Source organism: Neophocaena asiaeorientalis, unplaced genomic scaffold, assembly GCF_003031525.2.
Source record: "Neophocaena asiaeorientalis asiaeorientalis breed wild unplaced genomic scaffold, Neophocaena_asiaeorientalis_V1.1 scaffold91, whole genome shotgun sequence".
Taxonomy (NCBI): domain Eukaryota; kingdom Metazoa; phylum Chordata; class Mammalia; order Artiodactyla; family Phocoenidae; genus Neophocaena; species Neophocaena asiaeorientalis.
In genome coordinates, this window is record NW_020173198.1 from 137,422 (window position 1) to 159,696 (window position 22,275).

At 41.2% G+C, this 22,275-nt stretch overlaps 1 protein-coding gene and 1 pseudogene across 2 annotated transcripts in view; one reads left to right on the forward strand and one right to left on the reverse strand.

The window, feature by feature from the left end:
- Nucleotides 1-2,710: 2,710 nt before the first annotated feature.
- TPST1 (tyrosylprotein sulfotransferase 1) overlaps nucleotides 2,711-22,275 on the reverse strand; it is a 110,649-nt gene continuing 91,084 nt past the window's right edge. Inside the window, exons 4-6 of one of the 2 annotated variants that reach the window (XM_024744483.1) lie at nucleotides 9,243-9,293; nucleotides 5,740-5,786; nucleotides 2,711-3,280 (exon numbers count right to left, since the gene is read on the reverse strand). In XM_024744483.1, the coding sequence (XP_024600251.1) occupies nucleotides 5,769-5,786; nucleotides 9,243-9,293 (69 nt within the window). In that variant the 3' untranslated portion in view covers nucleotides 2,711-3,280; nucleotides 5,740-5,768. The remainder of the gene's footprint in view (nucleotides 3,281-5,739; nucleotides 5,787-9,242; nucleotides 9,294-22,275) is intronic. The other variant, XM_024744484.1, reaches the window with a different exon arrangement.
- LOC112399474 (uncharacterized) lies at nucleotides 15,369-15,488 on the forward strand (annotated as a pseudogene).

A 22,275-nucleotide genomic window follows, 5' to 3' on the forward strand; every position in this document is an offset into this window, starting at 1 on the left:
ATGCAAAGTCCTAAATTCCGTGCGGAAGACTGTTGGATAGTGACAAACAATCAGGAAAGGGAACTCAATGCTGAAAATACTGACCTTGCCAGAGAAAAGCTCAGACAGCCCCCAGGATCAGTAGCTCCCTAGAAAAACAAATTTTGGGGCAACACTGAATGGAGTCCTGCCTAGACTATTACTTACCCATTACCTACTAAGCCAGGTTGTCGTAGGTAATACTATAGGTTTTGTTAGATAAGCTTGAAATAATTGTTTTCTGTACATTTTTCTTGATTTTCACCAAGACCATAAATTCCCAAGGGCAGCAATCTGCCTATACTTCTTAGCACAACAATTATACCTAGCAAATTACTAAGTACAAGGGAGGTATTTAAATAGTTGTCACTCAATGCTAATGACAAGTTTTTATTCTAGTATAAAGATGGTTACTGAGAGGTAGAATGGTGGTTAAGGGTGTAGGCTCTGGAGCCAGGTTGCCTGTATTTGTATTCTGATCCCTTCACTTACTAGCTGGTCTAGAAAGCTGGTACTGCCTCCCAAGCCAATGGCTATAAAATGCAGGTAGTGACAGTACCTACCTCAGACGGTGATTTTGAGAATTAAATGAGTTTAAACATGTAAACTCAGGCACAGGATCTAGACAATGAGAAGCTGTTGATAAATGTTTCTAGAAGGATTACATGGCTAAGTGATTACTAAGATTTTTTTCTCTCATTTAAAAATTCTCTGTTTCTTCATGGATGATGCTCTCTCTAGCCTCCTCCTGCAGCCACTGAGGACGCCAGCCTCTCCCTGGCTCCACAGGCTCACCCGCTGGCTATAGCCATGGCTGTGCTGGCCCTGGGCAGCTCTCTGATCTTCACAGGCAACACATCTACCCTGGTCCCTTACTCTGTTATCAATTTTTATTTAATTAAAAAAATATTTATTTTTGGCTGCGTTGGGTCTTAGCTGCGGCACTTGGGATCTGCAGTGCGTGGGCCTTTCCTTGCGGCACGTGGGCTCCAGACTGTGCAGGCTCAGTAGTTGTGGCACGCGGGCTTAGTTGCCCCGCGGCACGTGGGATCTTAGTTCTCCAACCAGGGATTGAACCTGTGTCCCCTGCATTGGAAGGCGGATTCTTAACCACTGGACCACCAGGGAAGTCCCCCAGTTACCAATTTTTAAATTTTACTCCAGGCATCTTTCATTTGTTTGGCAGGAATTCCATTTGATTCCATCAAATCACAACATCTCACAAATATAGTCATTTTCCTACAGGTCTTCTAAGATGTCACATGGAACAGAAATGCTTTGCTTTGCAGGGCTCAAGAGAAATGTGCTCAAACCAGAAAGGCGGCTTTGTGAAGGAGGGAATGTCAACAGGGAGGGAGATATCACAGCATCTGCTTCTCCGGGCCAGTTGTGCAGTGGTTTCTTCTTTCCTGAGTCAGCTGTTTTTGTGCGGTGGTTCTCTGCCCTTTTCCTATTCCAATACATTCCCACTCATGACAGTGGAGTCTCCAGGGGTGGGCAGGCGTAGGGAATAAAAATCCTTATGTTCACCTAGGGGCGAGTATTGGAGTCAGGATGGGTTATAGTTTAGGAATGTCCTCGCCTCCCATTCTGATAGGCTCTAGAGGGATATGTGACCTCCTCCCTACAATGGTGGTAACATAAGACTAACACAGGAAATAAGCAAAAAACCAAAACCAAAAACAAATTATGTTATGCTGAAGCTGATTTTATTGCTATCTGGAGGCTGGAGCAGTAACTAGAGCAGTAACAAGAAATGGGACTTACAACAGCTGAGCCCTTAACAGGGCTGGGATTTCCCAGGGAGAGGGGAGAGGGATTAGGTTTCTGGGCATCTGGAAGAAGCAGAAAAGCAGAGTGTAAGGAGACAGGGAAGAGGTGTACTGTTCACAAGGGGGTGGTGAGGCTACATTGCAGAGACAGAACAGTTTACATGTAACGTGTGAGGCATCGGAGAATCAAAGAAGGTTTTTGAACAAAAGAGTGACTTAAGACACAGTGCTGAACAAAGGATTGATGTGGCAGCAGTATTAATTTTCAGTTGAAGGAACACGGCTAGGGGCGTGGAGCGGAAAGAAGGATACTAGAGTCAGGCTTAGATACCAGGTCACCACTGTGGCAGTAGCTGAGGGGCCTTGTGTACGTGGCTTGACCTGGCTGAGCCTCTGTTTCTTCATCTGAAAATGATATGTTAGAAGTTTCTGTCTGGGAGGATTAATCATTTACCAAATATTTTACTAGGTTCTTACAATGTGCCAGACATTCTGCTAGGTGTCAGGGGTACAAAAATGGACAAGAAAAGACACAGTCTCTGTCTTCTAGGAACTTACCATCTAGTATAAGAGATAGACAATTTAAGAAGTTAAGAGCCATTAAAAACTGCAAAGTGTGATAAGGTGATATTGTGAATAAGGCAGGCAGGAAGGGGATCAGGGAAAGTCTTTCTGAGGAATTAGAATTTATGGAGACCAGAGAATTGAGAAGGAAAGAGAAGAACAGGATTCTGAGACAAAAGGATGGTAGCAGGTCTCTCTGAAATAAATTATAGCAAAAACTTCACTAAGAAATTATGACGTATAGAGGGGAATATCTAAAATACAGCAGCTGAAGAAACTGTTTATCAGATAATTATCTGATAGGTCTTATTGCTTCTTAGAAATCACAGTAATGAAAACATGTAAACTACCAGTGCTTCACATTTAAAGCTTTTATTTTGAAAAATAAAATACAAAAGTCATCAAGTTGTAAATGTATGTGGTAATTCCTCAACTTCTCAGAAACAATACAATGAATTATTTAAATAATTAAGATATTTAATATTATCCACATCAATACATTTAAACAGGTACAAGTGTTCTACAAAACATTAGAACATGTACAGATAACCTATTCCAAGATGAAACTACCCAATTTTGCTTACAGAATCCCATCTTTAAACCCTCCCCTTGAAAACAAAGTTTGGAATCTGGTAAGAAAAGATGAGGACCAGAGCAGTTTTAAGAGAAAGCACACATCCTCCCTGGGCTCCTTCTCCACAGGGCCGTGCACGTAATCAAGAGCACTGAACTCGGGAAGAAGCAGGTCACTCAGGAGGGTCCGAATGTGTGCTGACATCTCACCCTCTCAGTGGGAAGAGACTGGCAAATGAGAAGGAGATTCGGGCCATGGTACCTATACTCCACTGATCTCAGCAGGGGACAGCCAGTCCTAGAAACAGCCAGTCCTAGAAACTTCTCTGCTACTGAAAAGGCAGCAGTCTTCCCTAGGGCAAACAAACAGAATGTGTTACAGGTATGCAGTCAGTTTGTTCTCCCCTGCACGACACCGCCTCCTTTCCAGCTGTGGGCCTGGCACAAGCCAGGTAGACAGGTAGGGGGATGGACCGTTATGAGAACAGCTGCCTCAGGACTACCAGAGAGGCACACTCTCCCTCAGTCTGGGATGCTTTTAGATGCCTGCCAGTAGCTTCGATGTGCAACACAAAAGGATGGCAGCCAAAGCAAGGGCTGTTCCTGCCCATTTCTAAATGACTGCACCTGTCATCTGCAACTGAAGCTACTGCAGGGGCACTGACAGGGACGTCAAACGTCCAGGGGTCGAACATGCTGACTCAGTATGAAAAAGTGGATACTGAAATTCTTTAAAGGAAGCTTTAGGAAACACAGTGACTGTCGTTCATATGCCAAAGGGATCCGAAAGACAAGAGAAAGACTATGATTTGTCTTGAGATGCTTTGATGTCTTCCTGGCTTCTCCCGAGTCCTTCTCTCATTGCACGTGGGCACCTACAAGCCTCGATAAGCAAACAAGGATGAAATGCTGCTGTGGAGGCCACTCAAGGCTGGAGTCCACTGACACTGCATTCTGTCTTGTAAAACAGCTGGTCAGTAACGAATCCCTGTATGCATGTTTCCAGGAGGGAATTTATCTATACTTTTTTTTTTTTTTCGGTACGTGGGCCTCTCACTGCTGTGGCCTCTCCCGTCGCGGAGCACAGGCTCCGGACGCGCAGGCCCAGCGGCCATGGCCCACGTGCCCAGCCGCTCTGCGGCATGCGGGATCCTCCCGGACCGGGGCATGAACCCACGTCCCCTGCATCGGCAGGCGGACTCTCAATCACTGCGCCACCAGGGAAGCCCTATCTATACTTTTGAAAGGATTTTTGAATAAACAAAATTATCCAAGGCCTGATAACGGCTGTTATACCTGTATGCCCATCGAGTTGAAGTCTACATTTAGCATTTGCTTCTTAGCAAAAAAGGCAATCATAATTCCTAAAACCTATGAATATTAACTCACTGCCATCCGTGATTTTGACATGGCATAGGAGCATTCATGTGTTTTTTCCATCTATAATCTACTAGCACACAGCAAGTCATAAGAACCTCTTATTCAAATCAAATTATTCAATCTCAATTTTCTCAACAGTAGAAGAGGAATAATATCACCTACTTGCCAGAGTGGTTTGAAACTTGAATGAAATCATTCATATATGTATATATATGAATAATATATATACTTATTATAGATATCATATAATATATCATATATATACTATATATATATATATGATGCTTGGTATTTTACACCTGGTATGGAGTACACACTCAATACATGGTTATTATATAAAATAAAAATAAAACAGCAAACAAAACTATAAGAAAAAAACAGATTTTATTTTTTACTTTTTTATAATAGGTTTTCTTTTTATTTATTTTAGTATTTTATTTTATTTTACTTTATTTAATTTTTTTCCCCACACTGCACGGCTGTGGAACCTTACTTCCTCGACCAGGGATCAAACCCTGCCCCCTGTAGTGGAAGCACGGAGACCTAACCCCTTGGCTGCTAGGGAATTCCCAGGAAAAATCATATTTTAAAGAAAGCTTTTCAAGTTCCAAATGATCTAAGGCATAACCAAAATATTCAGAGCAAAACAGAATCTTAAGAAAGTGTGGGATAGGGGTGTGAGGTCTGAGCAGCCATGTCAGGAGGTCTAGGTTCAGAAACCAGCTTTGCCACTAATTGGCTGGTATCCCTGGACATGCACCTGATGATTACTCAGATAGAAAGGGCTGATAAGTCCTGCTCCACACTGTAGCCTTTAACTACAATGAGACAACATAGGTTACAAACATTAAGACAGCATAATGCATTAACATCAGCAAGGTTGAAAAACCAACCAGGCAACTCCCGAAAATATTAGCGCAAAAACATCTGCACATCCAGCATGCAGAGGAAGCAGCACAGGGTGGTGAAAGAATCCCCGGCTGGATGTCAGGAGACGGTGCTCTTTAGCCTTGGGTTTTTCCGACCTATGATGTGAACTTGACAAATCCTCTCTCTAGGATCAGTTTCCTTATCAGTAAACAGGTGGTTGAGGTTGATGGCCTTCAGGTTTCTTTCAGCTAAAATATTTTATCATTTTAAACCCCTCCTCATACTGAAAATAATAACTAACACTGTTTGAGTGCTTACTATGTGCCAGGCTTCTGGCAGACATTATCATGGTTAATTCTACCACTCTCTTATTAACATCGTCCTCATTTTACAGATGCAGAAACTAAGACACAGAGAAGTTAAGTAACTTGCTCAATGCCACACAGAGCCAAGATTCCAAAGCAGGTGAACTGACCCCAGGGCTGTGCCCTCCACCTGCTGCGCTGCCTCCCGAGAGCCTAAGCAGTGAAACCCAAAGACCCAGCAATGTCCCCAACCTCACCTCAAGTATGCAAGAGGTTCCTGGCTCTGTTATTCCACTTGCTCAGTCTGTGGAAGGAAGCAAAAGATGTTTTAACGTTGGTTAGCATGAGAAGTGACTGCTCTTGTCAAAATATCAGGTGTAGCTTGCAGGCTGTGATCAGAGACTTTCTAATGAATTCCGTCTGCTACTGTTGTATAATAAAGAAGATGACTGGCCTTTGGCTCTCGTTCCTGGTAGGGAGACTCTAAATCCTTGGAATTTTCCAGGTAACAGGAGTGTCTTTGTTATTCATGAGCCTCTTAGATCATACCTGAGTTTCTGCTAAGAGATGAGATGACTCAGGATGAGGGCTGGTCACCAGGAAGACCAACCTGTGATTTGAGGGTTGGGGCTCTGAGCTAGCCCAGCTTCTGGGAAGGGGACTATGACTGGGGATTGAGTTCAAGTCCATGCCAATGAGTCAATCAATCATGCCTATGTACTTAGACTTCAGTAAAAACTCTGGATGCCGAAGTTCAGGGGAGCGCCCTGGTTGGTGATCACACTGATGTGCTCTGAGGGAGAAGTACACTGATTCCACAGGGAATGGGCACAGGAACTCTGAGTCTGAGACTCTCCCAGACCTTGTCCAATGTGTCTCTTCATTTGGTTGGTCTTGAATTGTTTTCTTTATAACAAAACTATATATATATATTTTTGGCCACACCGTGTGGCTTGCGGGATCTTAGTTCCCCCACCAGTGATCGAATCCGGGCCCCCGGCAGTGGAAGTGCAGAGTCCTAACCACTGGACGCCAGGGAATTCCCAAGACTATAATCTTAAGTATAGCACTTTCCTGAGTTTTGTCAGAATTCTAGCTAAATGTAATCCTGAGAGTTCTGTGTGCTTCAGTTTTCTCATGTATTAGACATTAAATAAAAGCCTTTTATAGGCTTTTTTCTAGTATGTGTGTGATACATTAAATGAAACTAACCAGAACGGGGCTTGAAGTGCCTATGTTAAGTCTTTTGCCCAATTTTTTATTACCTTTTCCTTATTTATTTGTAGGAATTCTCTATACTGATGAATCTTTTGTTTCAAAAATTTCCCCCCCTTAAGGTGTCCTTTTTTACTGTCTTTATGATGCTTTCTAATAAGTAAATGTTCTCAATTTTAATGTAGTCCAAATTATCCATTTTAAAATTAATGATCCATAAAAAGAAACAAAATTGAGTTATTTGTAGTGAGGTGCATGGACCTAGAGTCTGTCATACAGAGTGAAGTAAGTCAGAAAGAGAAAAACAAATACCGTATGCTAACACATATATATAGAATCTAAAAAAAAAAAATGGTTATGAAGAACCTAGGGGCAGGACAGGAATAATGATGCAGATGTAGAGAATGGACTTGAGGACATGGGGAGGGGGAAGGGTAAGCTGGGACGAAGTAAGAGAGTGGCATGGACTAATATATACACTACCAAATGTAAAACAGATAGCTAGCTAGTGGGAAGCAGCCGCATAACACAGGGAGATCAGCTAGGTGCTTTGTGACCACCTAGAGGGGTGGGATAGGGAGGGTGAGAGGGTGGAGACGCAAGAGGGAGGAGAAATGGGGATATATGTATATGTATAGCTGATTCACTTTGTTATAAAGCAGAAACTAACACACTATTGTAAAGCAATTATACTCCAATAAAGATGTTTAAATAAATTAATTAATTTAATTAAATTAATGATCAGTATTTTTTATAACTCACTTAAGAAATCCCTCTCTCTTAAGGTCATGAAGATATTCTCCTTTATTGCCTCCTAGAAACTTTATTATTTTGCCTTTCACATTTAGGCCTATAACCAACCTGGAAATGATTTTTATGTATGCTGTGAAGCAGGGGTGTCCCTTTAGTTTTAGTCTCAAATTCCCTTTCTTGACTCCTTCAGACTTACTATGCAAAACAGCCCTTGGATTTGACATTTCTTCAAGACTCTCCCTCTTGGATTATTCTCTGGCTCCAGTTACCATAGCCTGTAAGTGAGTGACAACTTGTTCACGAATCCATCCAGGTTTCTGGCACATCTTGCCCAGCCAAGGCTCAGGGCCCCTGTGCCCCTTTGTCTGCAAAAGCTGATCAGAGTCTTTTGGATAGATAAGGAGTTCCTCTGAGAAGATCTTTTTTTTTCCTCTGACTCTTGAGGCCTTATTTCAATTTCTCACACATAAAAGTAATTCAGTAGACATTTTTAAATAAATGAATGAATGGATGGATTAAAATTAAACATATGTTAATAAGCATATACCATGAAAGTAGTTTAAATACTCAAGTAATATGTATCAGTTATTGATGGTTGTTATGAGACAAGGATCTGAGAAGACAGAGCCTTCAATCCTGGTGTGAGACACAGCTGCTCTTACAGAGAAGCCCATGTACTCTAGGCTTGCTTTAGGCAACACAACTTCACACAATCTGTGAGGTTCCCCTCAACAACACAGATCTGGAACACTTTTAGAAACTGAGTTCAGTGCTGGGTCTTCATTTCCTATTAACAAGCTAATCACTGATAGCAGCAGCCTGGAGGCAACATGTATTATCACCATGCTGGACAGGGGAGTCTTCTGCTGGACTCAGGCTGTAGTCATTGATTTCTTCCCACTACTGCATAGGAATGGCAGGTGATGTGCTCACGCAGGACACTCTGGGCTACTCTAGGCCTGTCGGCCGTAACGTCACCTATTTCTCTTCAACTCAAGAAACAATATTGGAATCCAAGTAAGTGACAGTGTGACATTACAAGGAGAATTCTGGATCTGTTTTAATTAATTTTTTAAAAAGTAAAAGTTATAAACTTCAGACTCATACCATCCATTCCCAACTTGGGGGACTTAGCAGTTGAGGGTCAATGGCTGTGTGTATAATGTATTCACAAGTCTTCTAGGCTCCAAATGAGAAAAATGAAAAGGCCATGGATGTATATGTAATAAGAACAAAGGGTGGCTATACATTTTTATTTCAAGTTAGGTATCAGAAGCCTGGAGCAGATTCACCAAGGCAGGCTCCTTATATGTGGAATACTGTGTAGCTTGTGGGCGACCTCAAGCAATCAGATTTTAGTTATCAATAAAGTATTTCCCTACTCTTGGAAGACACTGAGCCCGCTGAAATTCAGACTGTGTTAAATTGTTAAATTTAACAAATCTGTTTAACACAGACTGTTAAAACCAACAATTACCAGAAGCCAGTCTTTTTTCTGTTTTTTAACATCTTTATTGGAGTATAATTGCTTTACAATGGTGTGTTAGCTTCTGCTTTATAACAAAGTGAATCAGCTATACATATACATATATCCCCACATCTCCTCCCTCTGGCGTCTCCCTCCCACCCTCCCTATCCCACCCCTCTAGGTGGTCACAAAGCACCGAGCTGATATCCCTGCAGAAGCCAGTCTTTCTACCACCAGCACATAGCATTATCTCTTTGAAAAGATTACTTCAATGCGAGAGCCCATCTATTATTGTATATCAAGAGGAGGAAGCGGACACAGTACCTGAGGTTTTCCTTTAAGAAATTCAGGTAGCTGAAATTCTCCTTTATAGACCTGGAAAAACAAAGCCAAGTATGAGTTTAAGGAAACAGGTATTGTCATCATCACTTTGGGATGCTTGCAAGGACTGATAGTGGATGGGTTCACTGCTTCATTTTTGGCAAGTTTTAGAACGGGAGGGAAGCCCGTCAGTTCAGAAGCAGCCTGAGTTGAGGACTGAGTGAAATCCCTATTCACTCTGACCCCACTTGCTCTACTTTTGCCTGGGTGCTCCCAACTTGTGGGCTGGCTGGGAGAGGTCGTAGAGTCTCTGAAGAAGAAAGAAAAGCATCCTAACATTCCAAGTTACAATCATTTTAGCTGAGAGAGAAAGCAAGCCCAAGCCTTCTCTCTCCAGCAACCAACACAGAATTCACATAATTTAGGAATAGGCTCCTCCTGATTTCCTTCTGACATCTCCAACCTTACAACTCTGATTTAATTCAGCTTCACTTTTCTTAATGTACCCAATATTCCCATAATAATTTGAATATTAGGTGGTTCTTAAAATGATATATACTTTTAACCTTATAAAATCTTATAATTAAAAACTTACTCTTTTCAACATATAAAAGTATGTTTCTAATAGCAGCAATAATTAGGAAATAGTTTTTTAAAAGGTGTGTAAGATGTTTACATAGAAAACTATAAAATATTATTGAGAGAAATTAAAGACCAAATAAATAGAGAGACACACCACTTTCAGGGATTGTAGCATTCAACATAGTAAAGCTGTCCATTCTCCTCAAAGGATTTCCAATAAAAATTCTAGCATGCTTTTTTGGGGTAGGGGTAGGGGTAGGGGTAGGGATAGGGGTAGGAATAATTTCAAGCTGATTGTAAAAGTTTTATGGAAATGCATAGGGCCAAGAATAATCAAGGTAATCTTAAAAGGAACAAAGTGGAAGGACTTATTCTATCATAATAGAATATTATACACCTATACATACAAAAAACATAGCTATAATCAAGGCGGTAAGGTTTTGGCACGAGGATAGACAAATATATTAATGAAACAAAATGAAGAGTCCAGAAACAGACCCCCATTTAGAGATAACTGGTTTATGACAAAGGTGGCACTGCAGAGCAGTACAGTTAGAACGAATAAATAAATGTGTTTATCTATATAATGATATACCATACTGCAATTTTAAAAATGAACTACTACTAAACCAACAATGTAGATGAATCCCAACACATAATGATGAGAAGAAACAAGCCAGATCTCCAAAAATAATATACTATTGACACATGTCTCCATTTAAAACTTTTAAAGCTCAAAAATAGGCAAAGCAACTCTGATGTTAGAAATCGGGATACTGTTTACTCTGGGGAGGAGCAGGGTGGTGGTGATTGGCAGGGGGATGAGAGAGGCTTCCAGCGTGCTGGTAGTTTTCTGTCTTGATATGGGTAGCGATTATAAAGATGTGTTCATTTTGTGATCATTTATTGAGCTATGACTTGGATACTTTTCTCTACGTATGTTACACTTCAATAACAAAACAAGCCAGTAGCTTAGGAATTTACTACTCTCGCTCTGTCTTGCTCTCTCTTTCACACACACATACACACACATTTTAAGTGCAAAGATGTTTGTTTCAACACTGTCAACAACAGAAAAAAACTGGGAACTATTCATGTCAATCAAGAGTGAAGAAAGTCTCCATCAGCTACAGTTTGATAACTGCTGGGCTCGAGAAACTACAGGAAGAAACTATGGATTGTCATTGGGAAGAGAGTCACTGGGTAGCTCCTCAGAGCACAAAGAAATCCTCTAAATGGTGAATACTAAAGCCTACAGACCTAAAGGATTTTTACTTGGTCATAAGATGACTGATCCACTCCTAAAAGTAGCAGTATTCCTTCTGAGATTGAGAGAATGAATGTACTGTTTTCCTGTCTCTTTCTCTGCAATTTCTAAAACCTGGTCTATTCCTTAGGGTCACTGCTACAGTTCTAGGAAGGCTAAATTAAAGCAGAGCGAAGAGGCTTATGCATAAGATATTTCTTTAGATATGCATCACGCTGGAAGCTGAGGTGAGTGCAGGATAACAAAAATGCAGCTGTTAGGAGTGCCTCGAAACCTTCATACCCTCAAAGAGTCCCAGGTCACTGGAGGGTTGGCCTAACTGCTCCCTGAAGAAGCTGCATGTCAGAATCCTGTTTGCTTTACTCCAGCACCACAGTCCAGAGAGTGTTCCAGCTTTCTTCATTTCCCCCCAGTTTTACTGAGATATAATTAACATATAACACTGTATTCCTGTTCCAGCTTTCTGATGTAGGAAGTGTGTGTGTATCATGTTAATACTGACTTCCACTGTGCCTGTCTCTACTATCTGTGGGACAAGCAGACACTATATCCAAAGCAGGGGCTCAAGCCATTAGAATAGGTTTTTTGTTTTTGCTTTTTACCAGATTCTCAAGTGTCTTTCCTTCTCCCTCTATTCAGGGAACTGAGTCCCAACCCCCATCCTCCAAGTCTCTAAGCATAAGCTGCTCAGGCCTAGGGTCCTGTGCCTTGGCTCCTTTACCGAACCTGAACAAGTTTGCTTGCCCCAGTGCTTCTTCCAGTGTTAGTGGGTTTGGTCCCTAAGAAACTTTTCTTATATTCCTCGCATCCTCTCAGAAACCAACTCTCCTCTCTCTTAGCTAGCCTCTTCTGCTAGAATTCAAGCAGAAGGTTCAACGCAAGCCCACGGGGTCATACAGCTAGTGAGTGGCAGAGTGAGGCTCAGAAGGCCCTGGCTCAGCACTCTCCCATTATACCACGCTCTTTGCATTTTACTACTATTAGCAAATCTGTTAAATTTCCCCTTCTCTTTTTGGTGTGTTGTAAGGCATGACAGAAAATACAAGTGGGAACATTAAATATTATAAGTGTCTTCCAGAAAACAACAGTTCCAGAGAGGTAAGGCTTACATGAAAGGGGGGAAAAACCAAAACCTTAAAAATGTGATGTTACAAATGTAATAAAAAAAAAAAGGGGGGGTTCAGGATAAGACATCAGACAAAAGCCTCAATCAAAAAATAAGTCGGGGGCTTCCCGGGTGGTGCAGTGGTTGAGAGTCTGCCTGCCGATGCAGGGGACGCGGGTTCGTGCCCCGGTCCGGGAAGATCCCACATGCCGCGGAGCGGCTGGGCCTGTGAGCCATGGCCACTGAGCCTGCGCATCCAGAGCCTGTGCTCCGCAACGGGAGAGGCCACAACAGTGAGAGGCCCGCGTACCGCAAAAAAAAAATAAATAAGTGGGAAGCTGTCTCCTCTCATTATCCTTTAAGGAAAAAGTGCTTCAAAATTTAGGAACTACAGTACTGACAAAAAGAACACTTTCTACTGACAAAGCAGTTCCTATTTAGTGCAGGAAACCAAGTACGGCAAAGTTAGGAGTGGAATTTCCTCTGGCTAAAGGAACAGTGTTTCTGGACATACTAATCTCTGGTACTAATGAACTGAGGATTTTGCTAGACAGAAATGAGCTAGACAGTCAGAATCCAAATGCTCCTACAGAACCCTCCCACCTCAAACACTGAAGAACAACAAAAGTAGGCTTCTGATTTAGAGGGTGCATTGGCAATAAAAATAATACGAACAGCAGCTAAACTTTATTATTTTCTCTGCACCAGGTTAGTGTTGAGCATGCGTTTCACATTTATCACCTTATCGAATCCCACAATCTCCTGAGGGAGGTAGTATTCTCTTTTTACAGATGAAGCAACGGAGGCACAGAGAAATTAATTTGTCCAGTGTAGTGAAATGGGAGGCTACTAAGTACCATGATGGGGCTTAGATTTTAAAAGGGTCATCTTTTTGCTAATTGCTCTGTTTAGACTGTAAAGGGCCAAGGACAGAAGTGCGGAGGCAACAGCAGTAATCCAGACAAGACAGGATGACAAGGAGGCAGTGGTGGAGGTGGTGAGAAGTGGTACGTTTGTGGATTTTCTTTTCCTAATCATGTCTAGATTTCCTAACAGACTGGATGTGGAATGTGAGAGAGCAAAGGGGAGTCAAGGATGACTCCAAGGCTTTTGGCCTAAGCAACTACCAACTGGAAATATGAAGTTGCCATCAACTCAGTTGGGAAAGGTCCTGGATATAGCAGATATTCAGGGGTTCAATTTCAGAAATGTTAAGCTTCAGATGTCTATTAGACAATAAATGAAAATGTCAAGTAGCCAGTTAGATATACAAATCTAGGGTTCATGGAAGAGGTCTGGGCTGGGATCTATAAATTTGAGAATCATCAACTTATAGATGGTATTTAAAACTTGATACCTGATGAGATAACTCAGGTGCTCAGGGTAGAGAGAGAAGAGCAGAGGACTTAAGACTGAGATATGGGGGCATTCTAACATTAAGAGATCAGGGAGAAAAGGAAGAATCAGCAAAGAAGACTGAGAAGAGGCCACCAATGACACAGAAGGAAAAATTTAAAAAGTGGTGTCTAGAAGCCAGGTGAAGGAAACATATCAAGGAGGGAGTAATCAATTGTATCAAAAGAGTCTCCTACTGGGAGACAAGATGATAACTCACCATTGGCTAAGCAACGTGAAGGTCACTGTGACCTTGACAAGAGCGAATTAAGTAGAATGGTAGTTGTGAAATTCTGAATGGAGTGAATGTAAGAAAAAATAGAGGGAGTGGAACTGGAGACAGGAGTACAGAAAATGAGCTTTTAAGTAAAGGGAAGCAAAGAAATGGAATGGCAGTGGCAGGGCACCTGGCATAAGTGTAGGGTGTGTGTGTGTGTGTGTGTGTTAAGACAGAAGAATTAAAGGCATGTTTGTTTGTTGATGGGAAAGATTCTGCTGGAATGCAAAATGTGATGATATAGGAAACAGGGAGATGGGCTTGGGTACACAGGGGAGGAAACGCCTTTGGATAGGAACACGTTCAGACGTTCACTTCTGTTACACAGACTTTCTATTATGACAGATGAGGATATTAGATCATAATACTTCCCTTCCTCTAGTCTCTCAAAAATTAAACAATAATTTTTGTTTAAAGCCACATTCTGTAAGTTTTCATTATTATGACAATATAAATATCAGTTACATTTTCTTACACAATTTGTGCTGTTTTAGCTAAAGCTAATAATTGCCTCATATACTTTTTAAATAATAGACTTTATTTGTAGAGCAGATTTAGGTTTACAGAAAAACTGAGTTGAAAGCAGAGTCCCCATATACTTCCTCTCCCTCTCCTACAGTTTTCCCCAATTATTAACATCCTGCGTTACTGTGGTACATTTGTTACAATTAACAAACCAGCATAGATATACTGTTATTAACTGAAGTTTTAGTTTGCACTAGGGTTCACTCTCTGTGTTGTACTTTCTATGGTTTTGACACATGTATCCACCATTACAGTAGCACACAGAATAGTTCCACTAGCATAAAAATGCCCTGTGCTCCATCTATTTAGCCCTCCCTACCTTCCCCCAATCTTTTTACTATCTCCATAGAGTTGGAATCATACAGTATGCAGCCTTTTGATTGGCTTCTTTCACTTAGTAATATGCACTTAAGGTTCCTCTACGTCTTTCTGCAACTTGATAACTCACTTCTTTTAATCACTGAATAATGTTCCATTGCCTGGATATTTATTTACCCATTCACCTACTGAAGGACATCTTGGTGGCTTACAAATTACAAGTTGTAGCAATTATGAACAAAGCTGCTGTAAACATCTGTGTACAGGTTCTGTGTGAACATAAGTTTTCAACTCATTTGGGTAAATACCAAGGAATGTGACTGCTGGATTACAAGGTAAGTGTATGTTTAATTTTATAAGGAACTGCCAAGCTGTCTTCCAAGTGGCTGTACCATTTTGCATTCCCACCAGCAATGTATGAGGTTTCTGTTACTCCACATCCTCACAATGATATGGTGGTGTCAGTGTTTTGAATTTTGGCCATTCTACTAGGTGCGTAGAGGTATCTCATTGCTTTAATTTGGATTTTCCTAATGACATACAATGTTGAGCACCTTTTCATATGCTTAGCTGCCATTGGTATATTTTCCTTCAGCAAAGTGTGTCTATGCAGATCTTTTGCCCATTTCCCCCATTTTCCCTTTCTTTCTTTTTTTTAAATTGAGGTATATCCCCATGGGGGCCGGGCCCGGTGCACAATGGCTGCAAACAGCAGCCTCCTCGGTAGTGTATGCAGCCCTTTGCCTGTATGGGTTGCCCTAAGGGACCTTGGAGACAGCCCTTTCCAGTGGACATTAACGACTGGATGCTGTCCCCACTCTAGGCTCCAGACGGGTATGCGCGGTGCCTTTGGAAAGCCCCAGGGCACAGTGGCCAGAGTTCTCATAGGCTAAGTCATAATGTCCATCCGCACCAAGCTGCAGAACAAGGAGCATGTGCTTGAGGCCCTCTGCAGGGCCAAGTTCAAGTTCTCTGGCTGCCAGAAGATCCAAATCTCCAAGTGGGGATTCACTAAGTTTAATGCAGATGAATTTGAAAACATGGTGCCAGAAAAGCAGCTCATCCCAGAAGGCTGTGGAGTCAAATACATCCCTAATCGTGGCCCCTGGATGAATGGCGGGCCCTGCCCGCATGACAGCCTTGGCGCTGTCCCCTCCTTACTCATGCCCACCAATAAATCCTACTTTCCTATCCAAAAAAAAAAAAAAATTGAGGTATAGTTGATTTACAATATTACATAAGTTTCAGGTGTACAACACAGTGATTCATAATTTTTAAAAATTATACTCCATTTATAGTTATTATAAAATGTTGGCTATATTCCCTGTGGTGTACAATGTATCTTTGTAACTTATTTATTTTACAATAGTAGTTTGTACCTTTTAATCCCTTACCTCTATCTTGACCCGCCCCCCTTCCCTCTCCCCACTGGTAAGCACTAGTTTGTTTTCCATATCCGTGAGCCTGTTTCTTTTCGTTATATTCTCTAGCTTGCTTTATTTTTTTTGGTTCCATGTATAAGTGATAATATACAGTATTTATCTTTTTGTATGTCTGAAAACGTCTTTATCTTATCCTAACACCTGGCTGAAAGTTCATCCAGTTATATAATTCTAGAATGTAGTAATTTTCTCTCTGAAATTATGGCATTGCTCCATTGTCTTCTATTTTCCCATGTTTCTGTTGGCATGGCTGATATCATTCTAATTCCTGGTCCTTTGTATGTGACCTTTGTTTTCACTCTGCAAGATTTAAGAATTTTCTCTTTATCCCTGGTGGTTCTATAATTTTATGATAAGGTGCCTTGATGAGGCTCATTTTCTTCACTCATCAGTACTGGAGATACATGTCCTTCTGTTCTTGGGAATATCCTTAAATTATTACTTTGATAATTTCCCACTCATCATTTTCTCTATTTTTCTTGGACTCCGATTAGTCAAATGTTAGACCACTTGAATTAAGCCTCTAATTTTTTTTTCCTCTCCAAGTCATCTCTTGGTCTTTTTGTTCTACGTTGTTTTATTTAAAATAAATTTATTTATTTATGGCTGCATTGGGTCTTCGTTGCTGTGTGTGGGTTTTCTCTGGTTGTGTCGAGCAGGGGCTACTCTTTGTTGTGGTGTGCAGGCTTTTCATTGCAGTGGCTTCTCTTGTTGCGGAGCATGCGCTCTAGGTGCGCGGGCTTCAGGAGTTGCAGCAGGCGGGCTCAGTAGTTGTGGCTCGTGGGCTCTAGAGCACAGGCTCAGTTGTTGTAGTGCATGGGCTTAGCTGCTCCGCGGCATCTGGGATCTTCCCGGAATAGGGCTCGAACCCGTGTCCCCTGCATTGGCAGGCGGATTCTTGACCACTGCGCCACCAGGAAAGTCCCTGTTCTACTTTTTAAGAACGTCAATTATAGTTCATTTACGTTTATTTTGCTCTTTACATGTTGTTTCCTCTGAGGTTCTTTTTTATCTTTCTTTTAGTCTCTTTCATGTTAGAGAAGTTCTACAGATGTCCAGTGAGTCTTGGCTATGAAGCAGAACTCCATTTATGAGGGTTGAGTCTAACTGCAGGTATACTTCCTCAGCCAGCTTTTATTTGGTCAGGGTTCTCCATGTATCATGTTTGTAGGCTTTTTTTGGGGGGTAGTTAAGAATGTAGAGAAAGCACCACAATCTCTTACCTTGGTACCAGCATTCTTCAGCTGGGTAGAGGTAGAGAATTGAGGCATCATCTAATGATAATTTATTTTTTCAGAAAGCAGACTTTCACTTAATGCTCTGATTTTCAATTTGGAGCCCTAACTCTATTCCTAATGTCCCTATTTTCTCTCTAAGAGAATGTACTTCTTCTGCAAGGGGAAGGGAAGGGTGGTGATCTCAAGTCTAACTGCTCTATACAGACTTTTGATCTCTCTCTTTTTAGTATCAGACCTCATCCCCCTCCCCTAATACCTGATGTTTCCAAATCCCTGAACTTCTGTAGGGTTCAGGGTGAACTGGCTTGTTTCTTGTTCCTCTGCTTGCTTGCATCCCCCCTTTTTCAGGCATATAAATTCAGCTATCTTCCACTCTGCTAAGTCATTTACTATTCCTACAACAGCTTTCCATCTTCATATATTACGTTTTAGTGGTGACAAACGGGTTTGGGGTCTCTAGTTTGGTGGTCTCTGCAAAGCTGTAGATAGAAAAGGAGAAGAAGAGGTGCTAAAATTAAAGGACCCAATAGTACTTAGTTTTAAAGAAACATGTGGTGAGGGTGTACTCATAGTATGTATGTTCTCTGAGGTCCACGTGAGCAACGTGGCTAAAAGCTTTGCAGAAGCTGGAAACCACTATTTATAAGACTGCTAAGTAAAGGAACACATTACTACTGGAAAAGGAATTCTATGTTATGCAGAGAAAAAAGATAAGAAGGAGAGATGTGTATTTCCCATAAACTTCAGCTGTATTGTTAACTATGTGAAAGACACTGGAGCTGAGGGAAAAGGACTAAGTGGTTTTTTTTTTAACCACTCCCTTCCAAGCTCTAACATTTTGCGATTCTGAAAGAAGTTTCTCAAAGCCTGAATACCACAAGGAATACTTTCTCAGTTCCACCCTTGCCCCCTCGAGCAGGCCTCCTGGTCTGTGTCTAACAATTTATAAAGATTACCACACTGCTCTTGATCTTCTCACAGAGCAAAACACTAAACAAGGTCTAAAAGAAATGCATATAAAAATGTGAGGGCTCCCCTGGTGGCGCAGTGGTTGAGAGTCCGCCTGCTGATGCAGGGGACACGGGTTCGTGCCCTGGTCCGGGAGGATCCCACATGCCACAGAGCAGCTGGGCCCGTGAGCCATGGCCGCTGAGCCTGCGCGTCCGGAGCCTGTGCTCCGCAACGGGAGAGGCCACAACAGTGAGAGGCCCGCATACTGCAAAAAAAAAAAAAGTGAGCTCCGCATATTTAACCCTGCCTTATAGCTTTTACTTGTGACAGTGACAGCACGCTTCCATTTGAGAGGCTTTGGCTGGTGACGTATACCATTTCAAAAGAAATAACTTAAATAGAAAAGTAAATTGTATTTGTTGTTTTGGGTTTATAGACTAAAGTCAGATTCAAATTTCTGGAGTGAGGTATAATTAACTCTGTTATAAGCAAAGCCTTCAATCGTGGAATTACCTAGGCTACGGAGCTAGAGAAGGGAGGAGAATTTATCTAAGCTGCCTGTGAAGTTTCAAAAACCCAAGAAAGAAGGGGTTCTGAATACTGGCTGAAGCAAGCAATGTATCATTCTTTTTTTTTTTTTTTTTGCGGTATGCTGGCCTCTCACTGTTGTGGCCTCTCCCGTTGCGGAGCACAGGCTCTGGACGCGCAGGCTGGACTGGGGCACGAACCCATGTCCCCTGCATTGGCAGGCAGACTCTCAACCACTGCGCCACCAGGGAAGCCCTATATCATTCTTGTTACTTGTCCTCTGGCCACTTTCAGCTTTCTTACAAGATTAATCAGAAACTGACCAACTATGCCCAGTACCACTTCACCTGTTATCACAGCCTCACCTGTAGTAATAGTTTACAATTAAGGTGTAAACAAAAGTCTCCAAGCAGCTAAAATGGGTGTCGTTAACACACTTGCAGACTGCAGATCCAGTCCTCCATTAGGTCCCTTTTCCTTTACACAGTTTTAACCATCGTAAGTTATCTGGTCTCAACCTGTAGCAATCAGATACAGCAAACAGGAAGGCAATGGGCAAGTACTGATAACTGAGAAGTGACAAATGAAACAAAGGAAGACACAGAAATTATAAAAGGCAGACAGGAAGCCTTGAGTTTTTTAAGAAAGGGACCAATAGTTCTATATCCTATATAAAGAGAAGATGGGCATTTTTCTGTTTATAACACATACAGTAATTTCCTTTGGATGAAATGAAAATTTAAATTATGATCAAGTATTTATTTAAGAAGGTAAAGAAATATGTCATCAAAATGCAGAGGAATTCTACACCAAAATATTAAGGTTTGGTCTTAAATGGTACAAATCTGTCCAGAAACCTGACTTTCTAGAATGACGGGTTCCCCAAGGGTTTCAGACAGTCAAGCTTCTACAATTTACAGGAGAAAGTGTCAGACATGTTATGAGGCCTAATTCTGAATCTGGCTTGATCTTACGGAGAATATTAAACTTTTTCTAAATTATTTTCATGCTAAAAGTGTTTGTGGCCACACTCCCTGAGATTGAGCCCCCATGATCCCTGCTTCTGGTATTCATGACATGTGTAATCCCCTTCCTTTAAGTGTGAGCTGGATCTAGTGACTTGCTTCTAACAACTAGAATATGGCAAAAGTGACGGGATGTTATTTCTGAGATTAGGTCACAAAAGTGTTTCTTCTGTCTTGGGTACTCTTTCTTGCTTATTTGATTGGAAGGAAGCCAGCTGCATGCTGTGAACTGCCTTATAGAGGCCCAAGTGGCAAAAGAACTGATATCTCCAGCCAATGGCCAGCAAGGACCTGAGGCCTGCCCACACTCACAGGAGGGAGTTTGGAAAGGGATTCTCTCCCAATTGAACCTTGAGATGACTGCAGTCCTGGCTCACGGTTTGACCACACCCTCATGAAAGACCTTGACCCAAGGTATCTAGATAAACCGCACCTGGATTCCTAATCTACAGAAACTGTGAGATAATAATTTGTTGTTTTAAGCTAATTACCCTAAATTTTAGGGTAATTTGCTATGGCTAAGTAAATAATACAGATTTTGGTGTCATAAGCAGGGTGATAATGTAACAAACACCTAAAACGTGGCAGAAGTTTTGGAACTGGGCAGGAGGAGGTAGCTAGAGGGACTTTAAAGGGAGCAGCAGTAAAAGCCTAAATGGACATGAATTGACAGTAGATTTTAGACTTTGAGGAGGCCACCTGTGCAGGTTTTAAGGCATGTAGGGACACCTGATTAGACACTAGAGGCAGGGGGGTCTTATAACACAGTAACAGAAAGTTTACCAACCCTGTCACCTGTAGTTATACAGAAAGTAGAAAATGAACCAAACAAACTGGATGGTCCAGCTAAGGAAACTTCCAAGCAAAGTACTGAAGGTATCACTAGGTTTCTTCTTGATAATTATAATAAAGTATGCAAGAGAAGAGAGATATTGAGGGAAACATTGTTAAAAAAAAAAAAGGAGCCATGAGTTGCTGGTTTTGAAATGGGTTTGAAAATTCTTAGCCTCGCCGTCTTCAATGCTAGAAGCGTAGCGCTGTCACATTTCTTTCATTGATTTTGCTTACAATGTCATATCACCTTCTCTGCCTTTTAACTCTCCTGCCTCCCTCTTATAAGGACCCTTGTGATTACACTGGGCCCACCCAGGTAATACAGGATAATCTCTTCATTTAAGATTCCTTACTTACATCTACAAAGTCCCTTTTGCCATATAAGGTAATGAACGTGTTTACAGATTCCAGGGATTAGGACATGGAAATCTTTAGGGGACCATTATTCAGGTTATAATCAATAGCTAAATAATTACTATACTTGGAATTTCCATTTATAAATAGGAACACAGGGTTGAATAAAATGCTATAGAAATGAAATAGTTCTTACACATAAACAAAAAGCCCGTACATGTATCTTTAAATTTTAAAACAATGACTTACGTAGGAAATGCTCTTATTCTTAGAGATGTGTGCTGAAGGAGCATAATATCTGCAACTTTCAAATAATTCAACAGCAAAAAAAACAAAACAAAGAAATCATGTGTGTATACATGTACATAGAGAGATGAAGCAAATATGGCAAAATTTTAACTAATGAATCTGTTACAGGTATACAGATGTTTTCCAAATTTTTCTACAAGTATGAAAAAGTTGGGAAAAAATCAGAGAGATCAAAACAATTTTCAACAGAACAAATATATTAGCCTTAGAAAGCTCATTAGATTATAAGAAATATATAATTTGTGAAGGGACTGAAATTGAGGATTAAACTCAGGGGTTGGCATCCTACTCTGTAAAAGGCCAGAGAGTAAATAGTTTATGCTTTGTGGGCTACAGTCACTTTCCCAACTATTCAACTCTGCTTGTGTAGCGTGAAAGCAGACATAGACAATATGTAAATAAATGAGTGTAGTGTGTTCTACAAAAATTTTATTTATAAAACAAGTGGCAGGCCAAATTTGGCCTGTAGGCTGTGAAGTACCAATTGCTGATTTAACTCAAAACATTCTTTCAAAATAAGAGAATTTTAAACAATCTCCAGAAATACATACTAATGACCATACTATGCGCACTGCAGACTTTAAGGTGTTGCTTTTGTTCGTTGTTTTCTTCGAAGTGTATGTGTGTACATATAAATTGTTTTGCTCAAAGTGTAGGTACATATACACATACGTGTACACACACACACACACACACACACACACATTCTCTCTCTCTCTCTCTCTCTCTCTCTCTCGCTCTCACTCTCGCTCTCGCTCTCCAAGGGTTTCATAACCCCTGGTTGTGAATTCAAATTTCACTGTAAGCTCAGACCTAATTTATTCCTCCTTTCTGTAAACTCACTGTAAACTCTATAATATAGTTAATCCTTCCTCTCTCCCTCCCT